The sequence below is a fragment of the Pelophylax lessonae genome, assembly GCF_965119305.1.
Source record: "Pelophylax lessonae genome assembly, chromosome: 3".
Taxonomy (NCBI): Eukaryota; Metazoa; Chordata; class Amphibia; order Anura; family Ranidae; genus Pelophylax; species Pelophylax lessonae.
Genome location: NC_138770.1, coordinates 675,720,325 through 675,739,922, shown reverse-complemented (window position 1 = coordinate 675,739,922; position 19,598 = coordinate 675,720,325). Strand labels below are relative to the sequence as shown.

The window sequence follows — 19,598 nt, the reverse complement described above, 5'->3', positions numbered from 1 at the left end:
TATGAGGATGCTTTCTTTCTGCTCTGAGCCATATACCTGTGGTGGAGATTTCACTTGCCAGCTTAGTGGAGGAGTCGTTTGACTACAACCTGAATGCTGTACAAGACCTTTGTAATGAGGGTCCCTGTTTTTTGGTAAGAGGCAGTGTGTCTTCTGGGCTCGGAGGCGGTTCTTTTGGCTTTCTCACATCTGTTTGTGGAGTGGACACTCTTGCGCTGTGGATCTTCCTGAATATATGGACTTGCATATCTGCCATATACATCTAAGATTAGCGCTACACCTTTATTTTCACAAAATACATTTTGCCATTAGTTGTACTTTTAAGAGAAAATGCTGACTTTGGCTGTTTATGGTCAAGCCTGTCAAATTGGATTTTTCGAATCCTATTGATGTATTGGGCCTGAGGTTTGAGAGTGATCCTCCCTGCTCTCTATAGGCAAGCAAAGACACTCACCCCATATAGTCTTACATGTTAGTACCACAATAGTTTGTGATCATGACTGTTAAGGCCAAATTTTGAATGATCTTGTGGTGGATTTTTAAGGTCTGTAGAACTTTTCGGACTCGGAGAGGAAAGTACACCTGATGCCAGCCTAAAGTAACCTACAGATTTTAGATGGCAGGACTATTCCTTCCAAGACAAGTGCACATTTCTGAGCAACTCATGTTTCTGTATTAAGCCATATCCAGAGGTGATATTGTTAGTTTATTCTAAGGCAGCCTTTCTCAACGAATGTTCCTCCAGAGGTTGCTGAGGGTTCCTTGAGCAATGAGCAACTTCTGTCCCTCAGATGAGTAACCACTGACAGCGATGATCCTTTTCGCTATCTGCAAGAGGGGAAATGTTCCCAGTGTTCCAAATGGAATTAACAAAGTAGTTTGGAGAATCTACACAAGTTCAGGTGAATGTGACTAACTACAACTAGATATATCATGAGTGACCTGAATGAATGAGAACCTTCCAATGACCTTTTCATTTTGGTCACCCAGTCTGATAGCCCCCTTTACATACATTATACAGCCAAATGAGTGACTGACTATCATACTTACCTTTGTGTCCAAAGTTACATTGACCCCCATTTAAATGAGGTCAGGTGTTTCCAGTGGAGGGTACTGTTATTAACTACAATATACAAAGATATTGTAGACAATTGTGTTTTTCCAACCTTGTGGTAACAGTTTGGTGAAGACCCTTTTCTGTTCCACCATGACTATGCCCTTGTGTACAAAGCCAGCTCCATAAAGACATGGTTTGAGCAGTTTTTTAATGTGGAGGAACTTGAATGGCTAGACAGAGTCCTGACCACAACCCTACCCATCACTTTTGAGATGAACTGTAACTAGTCAGGTCTTCTCAACCAACATCTCTAAAAACATGGTTTGACCAGTTTGGTGTGGAAGAACTCGAGTGTCCTGTACAAAGCCCTGACCTCAACCCTACTGAACACCTTTGGGATGAATTGGAACGATGATGGTGAGACAGGTCTACTCATCCAACACTAGTACCTGACCTAACAAATGGGTACAAAGTCCTACAGATACCATCCGAAATCTTGTAGAAAGCCTTCCCTGATGAGTGGTGCCATCTCCATAAAGGCAAGGTTTGACCAGTTTGGTGTGGAGGAACTCGAGTATCCTGCACAAAGCCCTGACCTCCACCCTACTGAACACCTTTGGGATGAATTGTAACAAGTCAGGTCTTCTTAACCAACATCTCTAAAAACAGGGTTTGACCAGTTTGGTGTGGAGGAACTCGAGTGTCCTGCACAACACCCTGATCCCAACCTTACTGAACATCTTTGGAATGAATTGGAATGTTGATGGTAAGTCAGGTCTTCTCATCAAACATCAGTACCTGACCTCACAAAGGGTACAAATTCCTACAGACACCATCCAAAATCTTGTAGAAAACCTTCGCAGAAGAGTGGTGCCAGCTCCATAAAGACATGGTTTGACCAGTTTGGTGTGGAGGAACTCAAATGTCCTGCACAGAAGACATAAACAAAAAGAAGAGCGCACCCGCCTAGCGCATTATCCTCAGTAGGCTTTTATTAATGAAATATTAAAAATAGCTACTCACAAACATGTGATGTAAACCAGCATATCAATTCCATTGAGCAACGTCCATGTTGAAAAAGTCCAATGTCTCGTGAAGACGGAAGGCTGACGCGTTTCGAGGCTGTGCCTCTTCCTCAGAGCATAAGGGCCATGACTGAACCCTTGGTTTATATATAGTGGAAAAACCTCCACATGACCTTTGAGATTAGGGGAGGAGATTCCACCGTTGTAGGCGTGGCTGCAAAACCAATTACAACCAAACCATAATATAGACATATGTTAAAACAAGACAATAGATCTCTATATGCATTGGTGCTGTGCTCCCACCTTAATAACTGTTTGCCCATATTTTATATGTAAAATTGCAACAATAGTGATGCTAACAGGTGCATGCCAGACTATATGACCATCCACACATATGCAATCCACAATCCCAAGGGACAGAAGTAACATCATGACCCGTAGCAATTGATTCGTACCCTCCATAAAGTAACCCAAAGCCAAATATGTATTACACAACATCTATGTGAAGGGGCAATGATTCAATGTAACCAAAGGGGTGGAGACAGATGGGGAAACCCTAAACTCAACCCTACTGAACACCTTTGGAATGAATTTGAATGCCAATTGTGAGCCAGGTCTTCTCATCCAATATCAGTATCTGACCTCACAAATGGCCACAAATTACCACAGAAGGACACTTTTAGGTACAGAAGAGTCATCCCTGACTGCTTAAGTCTTAAGTTGGCCAAAGGCAATTTTTTGTTTGAAAACTATAGTTCAATTTTCTGAAAGTGGGATGAAATCGAAATTCGTTTTTGAGTGCAGTGACTAGAAGGTTGAAAGGAGCGGGATCCAAATTTTTTCTCAAACAACTGAATTTTCAACTTTGAAAATAGTTTTTGTTTGGGAAAAATCGTACGTAACGTAATGAAACCTGTTTAATGCATCTGGGGTTCCATTCAAATAACCAGTCCCTACAACATTTTAATGGGGATTTCAACTAAATTAGTTGACTGGCAAGAAATAATTGTCTGAGGAATGATTTTGCAGAATTTCCATATGAACGTCCGAATAAAAATGTAACCGTGCATCTCCAGCTTTATGTACAGTGCCTTGCGAAAGTATTCGGCCCCCTTGAACTTTGCGACCTTTTGTCACATTTCAGGCTTCAAACATAAATATATAAAACTGTAATTTTTTGTGAAGAATCAACAAGTGGGACACAATCATGAAGTGGAACAAAATTTATTGGATATTTCAAACTCTTTTAACAAATAAAAAACTGAAAAATTGGGCGTGCAAAATTATTCAGCCCCTTTACTTTCAGTGCAGCAAACTCTCTCCAGAAGTTCAGTGAGGATCTCTGAATGAACCAATGTTGACCTAAATGACTAATGATGATAAATAGAATCCACCTGTGTGTAATCAAGTCTCCGTATAAATGCACCTGCACTGTGATAGTCTCAGAGGTCCGTTTAATGGCAGAGAGCATCATGAAGAACAAGGAACACACCAGGCAGGCTCGAGATACTGTTGTGGAGAAGTTTAAAGCCGGATTTGGATACAAAAAGATTTCCCAAGCTTTAAACATCCCAAGGAGCACTGTGCAAGCGATAATATTGCTAAGTTCAAGGGGGCCGAATACTTTTGCAAGGCACTGTAGATGCTCCATAAGTGAGATCACCCTGCCGTTATTCTCAACTGTGTTCCTGTCCACCTGGGAGTTTGGGTCGTCCCACCCATTTTTGTGGGTTCTAGCTCCTCCTATTACATTCGCCATAATATAAAATAAGAACAATCGAGCAGGGATGGTGAGAGTCCCTCATAATGGACCAAGAAACTAAGGGCAGCAGATATCCATCCATTAGGGTCCCTGTGAGACAAAAGAGACTGCCTAGGGGGTTTAGTTCCAAAATATCATTTTTGGATGGTCTAACCCTTTAAAAATTCTTGAATTTAATGAGGAACTTGCTATAAGAAGAAAAAAACCATAAGCACCCCCTGAGGTCCTCATGCCTTGAGTTTAGGACCTATTTGAGGGTCTGTGGTTTCATGGGAAATTGCCATGAAAGTAGCCAAAGGGCACACAAATTGCAATCCTTCCCCGCTCCTTCTGTAAATTCTAGCGGTGCCTGTGGTTTTCCACCTAGAGCCGGGACAGATTCCTAGCAGCGTTGTTAGTGGTCGCTGTCTGTGCCGATATCTCAGGGAGGTCCATAAAACATCATTCTTCATAAACCGTGTTTTCCTAAGGCTTACCACTGAGAGATTAGCTCCGGGGAAGGAGGTGACTTTATGGGTATTATTGGAACATTCCAGGCTGGAAATCACACACCACCTCCATGAATGATTTCACAATACTGCTGGGGTCAGCTTATGGATTCCGTCTTTAGGTCGCTATTGCAGAAACGTCACATTTATGAGGCAGGCTGCGGACGGGGGTGATTTGTTATCCACTAGATCTTTGCTTCATTTTATATAAAAAAAATGATAATAAATAAATGAAAAAATATATTTTATTATTAATATTATTTTATTTTAATTTTTTTTTACTTCATTATTTAAATATTTTTTTTTATATACTACTGATGTTTGCAGTGAGTGCTTTTCATAGGGGTTTTTTTTTTTTTTGCATTGTAATACTTAAATCTCTTAAATAAAAGAATGCAAATAAAAAAAAGGAAAACAATAAATACATTATTAAAAAAATAATGTCAAACAATTGTCCAACATCATGGAAAACCGTTCTCAGCTATCCATTACTGATGGCACATTTACATCTTTACGTTGCATTTATGTGCATTGCATTATGGCAGTTCATTAGAAATTAATTGGCTGCTGATGCACCCTAAGGGCCCGCTCACATCAACAAGTCCCCGATGGCACAGCCGCTGTTGTGTGATGCACATTGCAGTGTTTTTTTTTTTCACAGAATTTTATTGAAGTGTCACTAATGCCATTTCAGTAGAGCTCTATCCACTGCAGCAGAGTCATGATGCAATGGTTTTCATCTTTGCCGTATAATTGTTTATTTATTTTTTTTACAAATTATTATTTAGTTATTATTTATGTATTTATTTCTATAAATTGTATTTATTATTTATTTTTATTATTAATGATTAATGTATGCAGGTACAGTATTATTTTTGTATAAATTATTTATTTATGTATTCATTTTTTTCTTATTTATGTATTTATTTTTTTATTTTTCATGTATTCCATTCATAATATTTACCTACACTTTATTTTTTCATTCATTTTTTTTAATTATTTATGTGTTTCTTATTTATGCATTTATTTAATGCATTTTTTAAAATATTTAATATTTATTTTTATAAATTCATACATTTTCTTCTTTTTTTTTATTAATTCATTTGTTATGTATTTATTTGTATAATTAATTTATGCAGGTACAGTATAATTTTTGTAGGAATTATTTATTTAGCTATTTGTTTTTAATATTTATGTATTTTTTTTTTTAATTATGTATGTATTTAATTCATAATATTTACCTAAAAAAAAATGTATTATTGAATTTTGTTTTCCAATTATTTATGCCTTTCTCATTTATGCATTTATTTATTTTGCATTGTAGGATAAAATCAGTGACACAATCTGGAATGAGATCGATGACATCAGAGCCTTTAAAATGCTGGACCTGGAAGAGTTCGAAGGAATGTTTTCTGCCTACCAGCGACATCAGGTATGTCATGTGACCTGCAGAGGCTTTGCAATCCAATATACCGGGGGCCATTGTAATTACCATTTTCTTGAACCTGAAGTGACAGGTCTTCATTGCCTTGAACCAGCGTAAGGTTCTATTTGCTGATTGGCCATTGGTACTCCTTAAAAAGAGCAATAAGAAGGCTATCATACAGGCGTTATACCATACAGGCGTTATATCATACAGGCGTTATATCATACAGGCGTTATATCATACAGGCGTTATACCATACAGGTGTTATACCATACAGGCGTTATATCATACAGGCTTTATGTCATACAGGCGTTATATCATACAGGCGTTATACCATACAGGCGTTATATCATACAGGCGTTATATCATACAGGTGTTATACCATACAGGCGTTATATCATACAGGCTTTATGTCATACAGGCGTTATATCATACAGGCGTTATACCATACAGGCGTTATATCATACGGGTGTTATATCATATGGGCGTTATATCATGCAGGCGTTATATCATATAGGCGTTACATCACACAGGCGTTACATCACACAGGCATTATATCATACAGGCGTACATTATATGAATGTTCTATGAATTACATGTTACTTACCAGCAGTAATAAGCCTCACTGGCCTCTGTAGCTGCATGTACTGTGGAACAATTAATCCTCCAAGTGGCAGGACTGGAAGTAACAGGCCTACTAAGAGTGATAAAAACCTGACAGGGCTTCTAACCTCTAAGTTCTAATTTTCTACATTTCCTGTTGTTTAAGGATAGGAACTGAAGGGAAATTTCCCCAACAGGACACAAAAATGAATTCCCTACTCATACACCCTTCCCTACTCGTAACCCCTCCCTATTCGTACCACTTCCCTACTCGAACCCCTTCTCTTCTCATACCCCTTCCCTTCTGAAAACCCTTCCCTTCTCGTACCCCTTCCCTTCTCGTACCCCTTCCCTACTCGTACCCCTTCCCTACTTGTACCCCTTCCCTACTCGTACCCCTTTCCTACTCGTACCCCTTCCCTACTCATACCCCTTTCCTACTCAAACCCCCTTCTCTTCTCATACCCCTTCCCTACTCGTACCTTTTCCCTACTCGTACCCCTTTCCTACTCGTACCCCTTCTCTACTCGTACCCCTTCTTTACTCGTACCCCTTCTCTACTCGTACTCCTTCCCTACTCGTACCCCTTCCCTACTCGTAACCCCTCCCTACTCGTACCACTTCCCTACTTGAACCCCTTCTCTTCTCATACCCCTTCCCTTCTCGTACCCCTTCCCTTCTCGTACCCCTTCCCTTCTCGTACCCCTTCCCTTCTCGTACCCCTTTCCTACTCGTACCCCTTCCCTACTCGTACCCCTTCCCTACTCGTACCCCTTTCCTACTCAAACCCTCTTCTCTTCTCATACCCCTTCCCTACTCGTACCTTTTCCCTACTCGTACCCCTTCTCTACTCGTACCCCTTCTCTACTCGTACTCCTTCCCTACTCGTACCCCTTCCCTACTCATAACCCCTCCCTACTCTACTCGTACCACTTCCCTACTCGAACCCCTTCTCTTCTCATCTCATACCCCTTCCCTTCTGAAAACCCTTCCCTTCTCGTACCCCTTCCCTTCTCGTACCCCTTCCCTACTCGTACCCCTTTCCTACACAAACCCCCTTCTCTTCTCATACCCCTTCCCTACTCGTACCTTTTCCCCACTCGTACCCCTTCCCTGCTTGTACCCCTTTCCTACTTGTACCCCTTTCCTACTCGTACCCCTTCTTTACTCGTACCCCTTCTTTACTCGTACCCCTTCTCTACACGTACCCCTTCCCTACTCGTACCCCTTCCCTACTCGTAACCCCTCCCTACTCGTACCACTTCCCTACTCGAACACCTTCTCTTCTCATACCCCTTTCCTTCTGAAACCCCTTCCCTTCTCGTACCCCTTCCCTTCTCGTACCCCTTCCCTTCTCGTACCCCTTCCCTACTCGTACCCCCTCCCTACTCGTACCCCTTCCCTACTCAATCCCCCTTCTCTACTCGTACCTTTTCCCTACTCGTACCTTTTCCCTACTCATACCCCTTTCCTACTCGTACCCCTTCTCTACTCGTACCCCTTCTCTACTCGTACTCCTTCCCTACTCGTACCCCTTCCCTTCTCGTACCCCTTCCCTACTCGTACCCCTTCCCTACTCTAACCCCTTCTCTTCTCGTACCTTTTCCCTACTCATACCCCTTTCCTACTCGTACCCCTTTCCTACTCGTACCCCTTTCCTACTTGTACCCCTTTCCTACTCGTACCCCTTCACTACTTGTACCCCTTCCCTACTCGTACCCCTTCCCTTCTCATACCCCTTCCCGTCTCGTACCCCTTCCCTTCTCGTACCTCTTCCCTTCTCGTACCCCTTCCCTACTCGAACCCCCTTCTCTTCTCATACCCCTTCCCTACTCTTACCCCTTTCCTACTCGTACCCCTTCCCAGTATGGATGGATTTGGTATGGATGGATGGATATTGTATGGATGGATGGATGGATATCACGGTGCCTCTATGCACCTGGGGCCCCTGAGCAGTGCCCATGGTTGCCCATGCATTAAGACAGCCCTGTGTATGAAAAGAAACAGATAAAAGAGCAGCTCTGATCTAAGTGTAGATTAGAAGGATAAATGGTACACTTTATTGTATTGCACTTACAGGTGAAAGTTCAGGCGCATGTGTAACATCCTGCGGTCCGTATGGGAATCAGCACGGCGTCCTCCGAGTGACACGTTGCCAACAGCACCGGTGGATTCCAGTGCTTCGGGTCCGTCAGCGGGGAGAGAAGCCAGATTTTTGCCTAGGAGACGAAACGTCAGTGCAGGGCGGGTTACTCTCTACAGCAGGGATCCTCAAACTACGGCCCTCCAGCTGTTGTGGAACTACACATCCCATGAGGCATTAGAAAACTCTGACATTCACAGATATGACTGGGCATGATGGGAATTGTAGTTCCTGAACAACTGGAGGGCCATAGTTTGGAGACCCCTACTCAGTGCCGGGGCAAGGTCACCCAGTCCCCAGGGCGAAGATGCCAAACTGCGCCCCCCCCCTTTTCCTATAGGGTTAGGGTCAGGGCGCCCCCTATCTCTGCAATACACCTTTGTGCCCTTCTGCCCACCCCTTGTCCCGGCCCTGCCCCTGCTCTACATGCTCCTGAAATGTCACCTGTTTGTAAGTGCAATACAATAAAGTGTACCATTTATCCTTCTAATCTACACTTAGTTCAGGGCTGCTCTTTTTATCTGTTGGTGTGGAAGATGTGCTGGGTCAAAGCCAAGGACACATTGTGTTCCCGGAAGCGCTGATCGCACACTTAGAAGATATTTACAATAAAGTGAAAATAATATTTGCAAACGTTTCAGATTCCCCAAATATACAATTCAGTCTTGTTTAATAAAAGTACGCAGACGGCACATCCAAACACTCGGAGTGACGGCACTGCGGTGTACGGCGGCTTCCCTGCTATTTATGGTTGGCAGGCTTACCTGCGTCATAGAGAGCTCTGGGATCTGTACACTGCATCATAGAGAACTCTGGGATCTGTACACTGCGGCACTGCGTCATAGAGAACTCTGGGATCTGTACACTGCGTCATAGAGAACTCTGGGATCTGTACACTGCATCATAGAGAATGCCGGGATCTGTACACTGCGTCACTGCGTCATAGAGAACTCCGGGATCTGTACACTGTGGCACTGCGTCATAGAGAACTCCGGGATCTGTACACTGCGACACTGTGTCATAGTGAACTCCGGGATCTGTACACTGCGGCACTGCGTCATAGAGAACTCCGGGATCTGTACACTGTGGCACTGCGTCATAGAGAACTCCGGGATCTGTACACTGCGACACTGTGTCATAGTGAACTCCGGGATCTGTACACTGCGGCACTGCGTCATAGAGAACTCCGAGATCTGTACACTGTGGCACTGCGTCATAGCGAACTCCGGGATCTGTACACTGCGGCACTGCGTCATAGAGAACTCCAGGATCTGTACACTGGGGCACTGCATCATAGAGAACTCCGGGATCTGTACACTGCGGCACTGCGTCATAGAGAACTCCGGGATCTGTACACTGCGGCACTGCGTCATAGAGAACTCCGGGATCTGTACACTGGGGCACTGCGTCATAGAGAACTCCGGGATCTGTACACTGTGTCATAGAGAACTCCGGGATCTGTACACTGGGGCACTGCGTCATAGCGAACTCCGGGATCTGTACACTGGGGCACTGCGTCATAGCGAACTCCGGGATCTGTACACTGCGGCACTGCGTCATAGAGAACTCCAGGATCTGTACACTGCGGCACTGCGTCATAGAGAACTCCGGGATCTGTACACTGTGGCACTGCGGCTGATGACGCACTCATCTGTCAGAATGTATCTAATCCTCTAACTGATACTTGGAGCTCACTTTTGGGGACTTTGATAATAAAAGCGGAGCTAGCTGTAGGTATTTATTGCATGCGTGCTGAGAAATGTCAGTGTAACCCTTCCAGGCATTTATCACTTCTCACAGAGATCACAGGACTCCCCCTGGTAATGCCTTCACCTGCTTTTTTTTTTCCCCCAGAAGGACGGCACCATTTTTGTTCTGGCATCATCCAGGGTAGGCACAATCACTTCAATGGAGCCTCATTGGTAGGGAGTACCTTAAAGCGGTGCTCCAGCCCCCCCACTGAAAAATTAAAAGATAGCAGCTGCACCTACTGAAGTTTTAAAGTCAGAAGGTGCATTCTATGCATTAAGATAAAAAACCTTCTGTGTGCAGCAGCCCCCCTAATACTTACCCGAGCTCCATCTCTATCCAGTGATGTCCACAAGTCCCTCAGGTGTCCGGGACTCTCCCTACTGATTGACTGAGACACAGCAGCGGTGCCATTGGTTCCTGCTGCTGTTAATCAAAGTCAGTTAGACAATCAGGAGAGAGAGAGAGGGGGGTGGGCCGAAATTCAACTCTGTGTCTGAATGGACACAGAGCTGCAGATTGGCTTGGGTGCCCCCATAGCATGCTGCTTGCTGGGGGAACTTGACAGGGGGGAGGAGCCAGGAGCAGCAAAGAGGGACCCGAGAAGAGGAGGATCCGGACTGCTCTGTGGAACACCAACTGCACAGAGGTGGTAAGTATAACATGATTGTTATATATATATATTTTTTTTTTTAAATATTATTTTTATGGCTTTATAATTATTAATCTAAATGATTTATTTTATTTATTTAAATTATGTATTTATTATTATTATTATTCATTATTATTTTTTTATGTAACATGTTTGTTATTTAAAAAAAAAACATGAGACTTTACAATCACTTCAATATTAGGACACCTACCTAATATTTGCTGCCGCCACCATAGCCGTGTGGCATCACAGCCGATTCCCTACTGCGCATGAGCAAAGCGCACTGCGCTTTCTGAATGGCCCGGCGGCGGGGAAGGAGGAGGGGGCGGAACCTCTGACGGATATCTCCACAGCGATGTCATGACATCACTTCCGGTTACTGGAGCCTTAAAGGCTCCATATTTTTAAAAATTATAGTATTCAAAACAGCCAAACTTGGCGTTTTGAATGCTTTTAGGTGCAGAGGAGGGGTTTGGGTCCTTACAGACCCCCGATCTCTCCTGTCCCTGCCTATTACTGTCACAAGGGATGTTTACATTCCATGTGACAGCAATAGAAAGTGATTAAAAAAAAAAAAAATTAAAAGGACAGTGTAAAAATAAAAACTTTAAATGTGCAGAACATCGGCACCCAATGGAAAGGGTGGCTGGAAAATCGGTATCTGCTCTGAAAAAACAATATCAGTTGATCCCTAATGCTTTGTTCATATTTCATGTCTGAGGTTTACAACCATTTTAATAAAAGACCTTGCAAACTGGGTTTGAAAAAGGCAAGATTTATCTCTCCAGACTTCAGTGGGGATCAGGCGCTTTGTTTGGAGTTTGTTGATTTCCCGCTGGGTTCAGCAATTGTCCAAAGAGCCTACATTTGCTCAGTTCATTTATCCCTAATGGTGACCCTGGATGATATAGACAAAAACTCACTACTGCTCTACTGCTGGCTGGTATTTCTGGCTGGTATTTCTGGCTGGTATTTCTGGCTGGTATTGCTGGTGGGTACTGCTGGTTGGTACTGCTGGTGGGTATTGCTGGCTGGTACTGCTGGTGGGTACTGCTGGTGGGTATTGCTGGCTGTTATTGCTGGCTGGTATTGCTGGCTGGTACTGCTGGCTGGTACTGCTTACTGCTGGCTGGTACTGCTGGTGAGTACTGCTGGCTGGTACTGCTGCTGAGTACTGCTGGCTGGTACTGCTGGTGGGTACTGCTGGCTGGTATTGCTGGCTGGTTCTGCTGGCTGGTACTGCTGGCTGGTATTGCTGGTGGGTACTGCTGGCTGGTACTGCTGCCGGGTACTGGGTACTGCTGGCTGGTATTGCTGGTGAGTACTGCTGAGACACCAATGAAGTGTGGCACTGGAGGAAGCATGTGGCTGCAGTAGAGAGCAGAGCCACTGCTTCCTGTATCTCTCCTGCGCCCTTTCATAGGTGGAGTGCATTTGGTATCACTCCGCCTTTGACAGGAGACAGCACTATACAGGAAGCAGCGGGTTTGCTTCCTCTAGTGCCGGCTCCGTTATTTACACTGATGCTCGGTGATGGCAGGTCGGGAGCCCATCCCAGAGCAGGATGTAGCCCGGATGCTGTTGGGGGGGGGCACCGCATAATGTTGGGGGGCCATGGCCCCCTCTGCCCCCCTAGTGATGCCACTGGCTCTACCCCAGGCATCTGTTAGACTTCATGTGGCTTTGTGGTGCACCTTATGGCTCCTGCCAGCCGATTAACTTGAAAATATTGATATAAGTGGCACCCAGCTTGCAGATCGTGGTTTTGCTTTATTTGGTCACCGGTGAAAGATTACCAACAGGATTCCAACAGCCCAGTGCTGACTCACTAATGATGCCTGAACAAAGATGGTGCCATCCTTCTAGAGAGAAGGAGGCGGGGGGAGTACTGTGATCTCTGTGAGACGTAATGTAATACCTGGAAGTGTTACACTGATACTGAGTACACCCCGGAAACATGAAAGAACCTGATGACAGGTCCACTTTAACGATCCTTTTCTTTTCATTTCCTTGAAGAATTGTTATCATCAGATATGATCGGCACTCCCCATGTGGGTACAGCACTGCTCTAATTATGTGCTTTCAGGTCTTTTTCATGGCACCCACCAATGCAGTACTCCAGTGGTTGGGAGTCCGTGCTCCATTGTATCCAGTGTTTGGGAGTCCGTGCTCCATTGTATCAACGTTCAGAATCTCCGCTGATTGTTCATGTTGTAGAATTGCTGCCAGCTGCTTCTTGTATAAACTTTGTAACTTTGTTTCTTTGACTAATTTTTGGCATGTCTCTTTTCTTACCTGCGGCTGGCTGCATAGGACCTGCTCACTAACAACTCTCTAAAGCAGGTGAGTAAACTCCTCTGTATGTTCTATAATGCTAAACTCTCTGCCTTCCTTACAGCCAATCAGAACAGAGCTCCAGCTGCGCTCTCCGCCTGAGCCAGAAGCCAGTAAAGTATGTCTAAAGCCAAAACTTTTTTTCTTCATTTTGGACAGAGGAGGATTGTTGCGGTTTACATTTTTTTTTAACAAAAAAACTGGTTTGACGCTGCTCTGTGCGTTATATAATAATATTAAACCCAACCAATTGTGACAAAAAAAGCCGTCATTCACAGGACCTCAAAATATCAGAACAAAACTCAATGGTAAAGATAAAACAATGTCTCAAAACACTACCTAGGTAGCAAGTTTAAGTGGGGGCAGCAGCTCCTTTTACACATTTTTTAGTATCTATTATCCATAACGCAGATCACACACACTTTCCCTAGGATTTTTGTTGCTCTGGCCCCTGTAAGGTGTTTTTTATGCTGTTTGTGTCTCACTGGGGAGATTTACCTTTACTTCCTGTCCCGTAGACACAACAGGAAGTGAGAAGTGAAGGAGATCCTCTCCTAGACAGTTGTCACTGGAACAGGCAGAAGCAGGAGGGGCAGCGGCTCCAGGTGCAGCACCTTTACATGAGGTGGAGGTCAATGGCAATCATTGCTGGTGCAGCACCTTACATGGGGTGGGGATCAATGGTAGTCATCCCAGGTGCAGCACCTTTACATGGGGTGGAGGTCAATGTCAGTCCTCCCAGGTGCAGCACCTTTACATGGGGTGGGGGTCAATGGCAGTCATCCCAGGTGCAGCATTCTTATGTGGGATGGGGGTTAATGGCAGTCATACCAGGTGCAGCACCTTACATGGGGTGGGGGGTCAATGGCAGTCATCCCAGGTACAGCATTCTTATGTGGGGTGGGGGTTAAAGGCAGTCATACCAGGTGCAGCACCTTACATGGGGTGGGGGTCAATGGAAGTCATACCAGGTGCAGCACCTTACATGGGGTGGGGGTCAATGGAAGTCATACCAGGTGCAGCACCTTACGTGGGGTGGGGATCAATTGCAGTCATCCCAGGTGCAGCATTCTTATGTGGGGTGGGGGTCAATGGCAGTCATACCAGGTGCAGCACCTTACATGGGGTGGGGGTCAATGGCAGTCCTACCACATGCAGCAACTTACGTGCGGTGGAGGTCAATGGCAGTCCTACCAGGTGCAGCATTCTTATGTGGGGTGGGGGTTAATGGCAGTCATACCAGGTGCAGCACCTTACATGGGGTGGGGGTCAATGGCAGTCATCCCAGGTGCAGCATTCTTATGTGGGGTGGGGGTCAATGGCAGTCATACCAGGTGCAGCATTCTTATGTAGGATGGGGGTTAATGGCAGTCATACCAGGTGCAGCATTCTTATGTGGGATGGGGGTTAATGGCAGTCATACCAGGTGCAGCACCTTACATGGGGTGGGGGGTCAATGGCAGTCATCCCAGGTACAGCATTCTTATGTGGGGTGGGGGTTAAAGGCAGTCATACCAGGTACAGCACCTTACATGGGGTGGGGGTCAATGGAAGTCATACCAGGTGCAGCACCTTACATGGGGTGGGGGTCAATGGAAGTCATACCATGTGCAGCACCTTACGTGGGGTGGGGATCAATTGCAGTCACCCCAGGTGCAGCACCTTACGTGGGGTGGGGATCAATTGCAGTCACCCCAGGTGCAGCGTTCTTATGTAGGGTGGGGTCAATGGCAGTCGTCCCAGACAGAGCACCCATACATGGGATGGGGGGGTCAATGGCAGTTTTCTCAGGCACGGCACCCTAATGTTGGGCAGGTGGTCAATGGCAGTTATCCCAGGTGCAGCACCCTTATGTGGGGTGGGGGGATCAATGACAATTGTCCCAGACACAGCCCCCTTAAGAGGGCTGGGGATCAATGGTAATCAGCCTAGGTGCAGCACCCTTATGTGGGGTTGGGGGTCAAAGGCACTTGTCCCAGGCACAGCACTCTTATGTGGGGTGAGGGTCAATGGCAGTTGTCCAAGACATAGAACCCATACATGCGGTGGGGAGTCCATGGCAGTTGTTCAAGGTGTAGCACGCCTACATGGAGTGGGGGGTCAATAGCAGTTGTCCCAGGCACAGCATCCTTATGTTGAGCAGGTGGTCAATGGCAGTTATCCCAGGTGCAGCACCCTTACGTGGGGTTGGGGTCAAAGGCAGTTGTCCCAGGCACAGCAACCTTATGTGGGAAGGGGGGTCAATGGCATTTGTCCAAGGTGCAGCCCCCTTACATAAGAGCAAAAATCCCCCCCCCCAAAAAAAAAAAAAAGGTGAGCACTAATCTGCATGCTTACCTCTAAGAATAAATTGCTTCTCCTCTCAGGACAAATCTGCCCCCCTGCTGAAATTGTGTCTCGTAGCACAAATCTTTGCCCCCCCCCGCCCCAATTACCCCACCCAGCTCAAATCTTCCCCCCCTAAACCCCCCCCCCCCAACACATTTCCCTAAGAAAAAAAAATGACTCCTCCTAGCATGAATCCTCTACCCCTCCGAGTACAAATCCTCCCTCCCAGCACAAACTTACCCCCACAAATTTCCCCTCCTAGTACAAACACCCTCTACTCATCCATACTAGCACAACCCCCCCCCCATAAAAATGTACCATCCTAGCACAAATCCCCTTTACCATATCACTTCTAGCACAAATCAATCTTCCTCCACCCCTCGCCCCCACCCCCCAAGCAATTCCCCACTCCCAACGCAATCCCCCTCAAATCACCGAACAATTCCGAAACCCCCTGCTGCCCCCCAGGGGGCGCAGGCTGAGGAGCGGTAATTCACTGCCACAGTGCCAATGTTTTTGCGCTCCCCCCTCGGCCTGCGCCCCTGGCGGGCGCCGTTCTGGCCAACCCCAAGGTACGCCCCTGCCAAATTCCCCCATCCAACACAAATCCCCATCTCCATGTGTGCCCCCCAACTCACATAATGCTACAGTGCCCAGGGCAGCTTCCCCTCCTGCCCCCCCCTGTCCTGGCCCTGTTTCCAAAAATCTTAATATTAAAAGCCTGACAGAGGCTACAACCTCACACTGCTCTGTCCATAGCTAAAGAGAAGCATTTTGCCTTTAGATACACTTTACTATAAATATATATATATAATGTGTATATTGTGTATATATGCTCCCAGCTGATGAGGGATTTTCAGGATTTGGAAGTTCAGCTCCAACCAAAACCTAAATCTGACTGAGGGTTTAACCCTTTCCTGCTCTCCGCAGAGTTTTGGTTGGAGATTCGGATGCAATGTGCTGATTCAGGGATGTGAAGAGAAGGAGAATGTTAATCTCTGATAGCACAACAATTACTGTATACTTCTCTGTATGTGTTCCATTATTACAAGCTGGATGTTTCTTTAATGTTTGAAATACACGCTACTGAGTAATCTGCAGTGATAAATCAATGGGTGGGTTATGTTACATTGTATCATAGACTTACAGTCAGTTCAGTGTTACATTGTATCATTGGCTTAATGTCAGTTCAGTGTTACATTGTATCATTGGCTTACTGTCAGTTCAGTGTTACATTGTATCATGGACTTACAGTGAGTTCAGTGTTACATTGTATCATGGACTTACAGTGAGTTCAATGTTACATTGTATCATGGGCTTACAGTCAGTTCAATGTTACATTGTATCATGGACTTACAGTCAGTTCAGTGTTACATTGTATCATGGACTTACAGTCAGTTCAGTGTTACATTGTATCATGGCCTTACAGTCAGTTCAGTGTTACATTGTATAATGGTTGGACCCTTTAAAAGAGCTGCACTCATGGCCGTAGATAAGGTTCTTTTTAATAGCTGCACCTCTTTAGTTTGGAGGTGTTTGCTGACGCGATCCGCCCACTGCTGAACATAATGGGCGGCGAGAGATGTTGGAGTTCTCCCGTCTGGCGAGGCGAATTCCTGCGCTGACCTCTTCTAATTTCTCAGGAAAGTGTTACAAAACAAAAAGAAAACAGAAATAACGGCGAGCGAGCCAGAGGCGGCCTGGAACGCGCTCCTCAGACTGCACCACTAATATTAAACAGGTGGGCCTGTCAGCGAACATTAACCGCGGCCATAACGGGTGTTGCTGTTCCAGCACCCAGCAGAAGGGGGCTCCACTTCCCCTAAAGGAGAACTCCAGCCTGCCGCTTCTCAAGGGTCTCGTGACATTCCTGTTAGAAGTGCTCCTTATGTGAAAGTAATGTTCTATCTGTTGGATACATTGTATCATTTATATAATATGCAGACTGCTATTGTACACATTATGGTCCCAGATCCTTGGAGACTTAAACCCCACCCATGTCTCCCACTTTTCGGGTGGGTGCACCTAAATTATGCCCACTTTATGGATCGGGACCACCAATCGTACCCACATTACGGGTTTGTCCCACCCAGACTGCACCTCAAAATATGTGGGGACTACCCATTTGGACTACTATACAGGTTGGTCCTACCCAGACTACATCTAAGAATATAGGTAGCACCCATTTGGACCACTTTACAGGTTGGTACCACCCAGGCTCCACCTCTAAAAATGTAGGGACCACCCATTTGGACTACTATACAGGTTGGTCCCACGCACACTACATCTAAATATATAAGGACCACATTATGGGTTTGTCCCACCCATACTGCACCTCTAAATATGTAGGCAACACCCATTTGGACCATTTTACAGGTTGGTCCCACCCAGGTCACACCTCGAAATATGTGGGAACAACCCATTCGGACCACTTTACGGGTTGGTCCCTCCCAGACTGCACCTCAAAATATGTGGGGACTATCCATTTGGACTACTATACAGGTTGGTCCCACCCAGACTACATCTAAATATGTAGGGACCACCCATTTGGATCACATTACGGGTTTGTCCCACCCAGACTGCACTCTAAATATGTGGGGACCAACCATTCGGACTACTATACAGGTTGGTCCTACCCTGACTACATCTAAATATATAGGGACCACATTACAGGTTGGTCCCATCTAGGCCCCACCTCTAAATATGGGGGGACCACCCCTTTGGGCCACTTTACAGGTTGGTACCACCCAGACTGCACCTCTAAATATGTGGGGACTACCCATTTGGACCACTTTACAGGTTGGTCCCACCCAGACTGCACCTCAAAATATGTAGGGACTAACCATTCGGACTACTATACAGGTTGGTCCCACTCAGACTTTATCTAAATATATAGGGACCACCCATTTGGATCACATTATGGGTTTGTCCCACCCAGGCTGCACCTCTAAATATGTGGGGACTACCCATTTGGACCACTTTACAGGTTGGTCCCACCCAGGCTGCACCTCAAAATATGTGGGGACCAACCATTCAAACTACTATACAGGTTGGCCCCACCCATAATACATATAAATATATAGGGACCACATTACAGGTTGGTCCCACCTAGGCTCCACCTCTATTCACACTATTCTATCCACCATCCATTTTGACCACATTACAGGTTGGTCCCACCCAGACTTTACTTCTAAAATTTTGGGGACCACCCATTCAGACTATTTTATAGGTTGTTCCCTGTAAAATAGTCAGAGTTTTAACCCTGACTCTAACCCTAAATGAGAATTGGTACAACGTCCAGCCGCTGCATATTTCAGCCTACCATGCTGGCAGCGGAGCTGAACGATGCACCTGTGCCTTCAGGAAGCCCAAGACGTGGAGTAAGATGCACAGGGGCCAAATGGCTGTGCGCATGAGGACGGTTGCTAACAATTGTGAAATCTAATATTTGGAGTGGGAAAAAAAAGGTCCTATAAGCCGCACATCACAACAAAACCCTGTGTGTGGAGAGTGAAAACAGCCACAGCTTGGGATCCATCCAGGCCACACACCCCAACTCATTTCATCCCAGCCATGGCGCTTAATCATTGGGATCCTCATGATTAAGCTCCATGGATGTGGTGAAACGCATTGGGTGGAGCCTGGACTGAGGCTGTTTTCACTTTCCATACACAGGGTTGTGCTATGATGTGCAGCTTATGGGACCTTTCTCTGTTTCCATTGATATTTACGGAGCTGGGATGAGCTCTGTTCCTGCCTGCACTCCCAGCAGCTGATAATAGAAGAGGACCTGTTGGAGTCTTGAGCAGAACCCGTAGTTTTGGAATAGGTTTACTAATAATAGGAGATCTCGTGTCTCTTGTGCTTTCATATCTTCAGGGCCTATTGTGCTCCGATTGACGTCCTTTTTGTGGGGTGCTGACAAGCGTTGTTGGGCACCCCATTTGTTTGCCACGCATGCAAATGTACCTGCCTTTTTTTTCCAGTACAATGCAAGGCGACACATGTTCTCTATTAGGTGTTGCAGTGTA

The 19,598-nt window shown here is 45.6% G+C and overlaps 1 protein-coding gene across 2 annotated transcripts in view; it reads left to right on the top strand.

Annotated features, from left to right (window-relative positions):
* DAAM2 (dishevelled associated activator of morphogenesis 2) overlaps window positions 1-19,598 on the top strand; it is a 342,052-nt gene that overhangs the window by 228,986 nt on the left and 93,468 nt on the right. Inside the window, exons 15-16 of one of the 2 annotated variants that reach the window (XM_082249298.1) lie at window positions 5,657-5,764; window positions 13,219-13,248. In XM_082249298.1, coding sequence (XP_082105424.1) covers window positions 5,657-5,764; window positions 13,219-13,248 — 138 coding nt within the window. The remainder of the gene's footprint in view (window positions 1-5,656; window positions 5,765-13,218; window positions 13,249-19,598) is intronic. The other variant, XM_082249299.1, reaches the window with a different exon arrangement.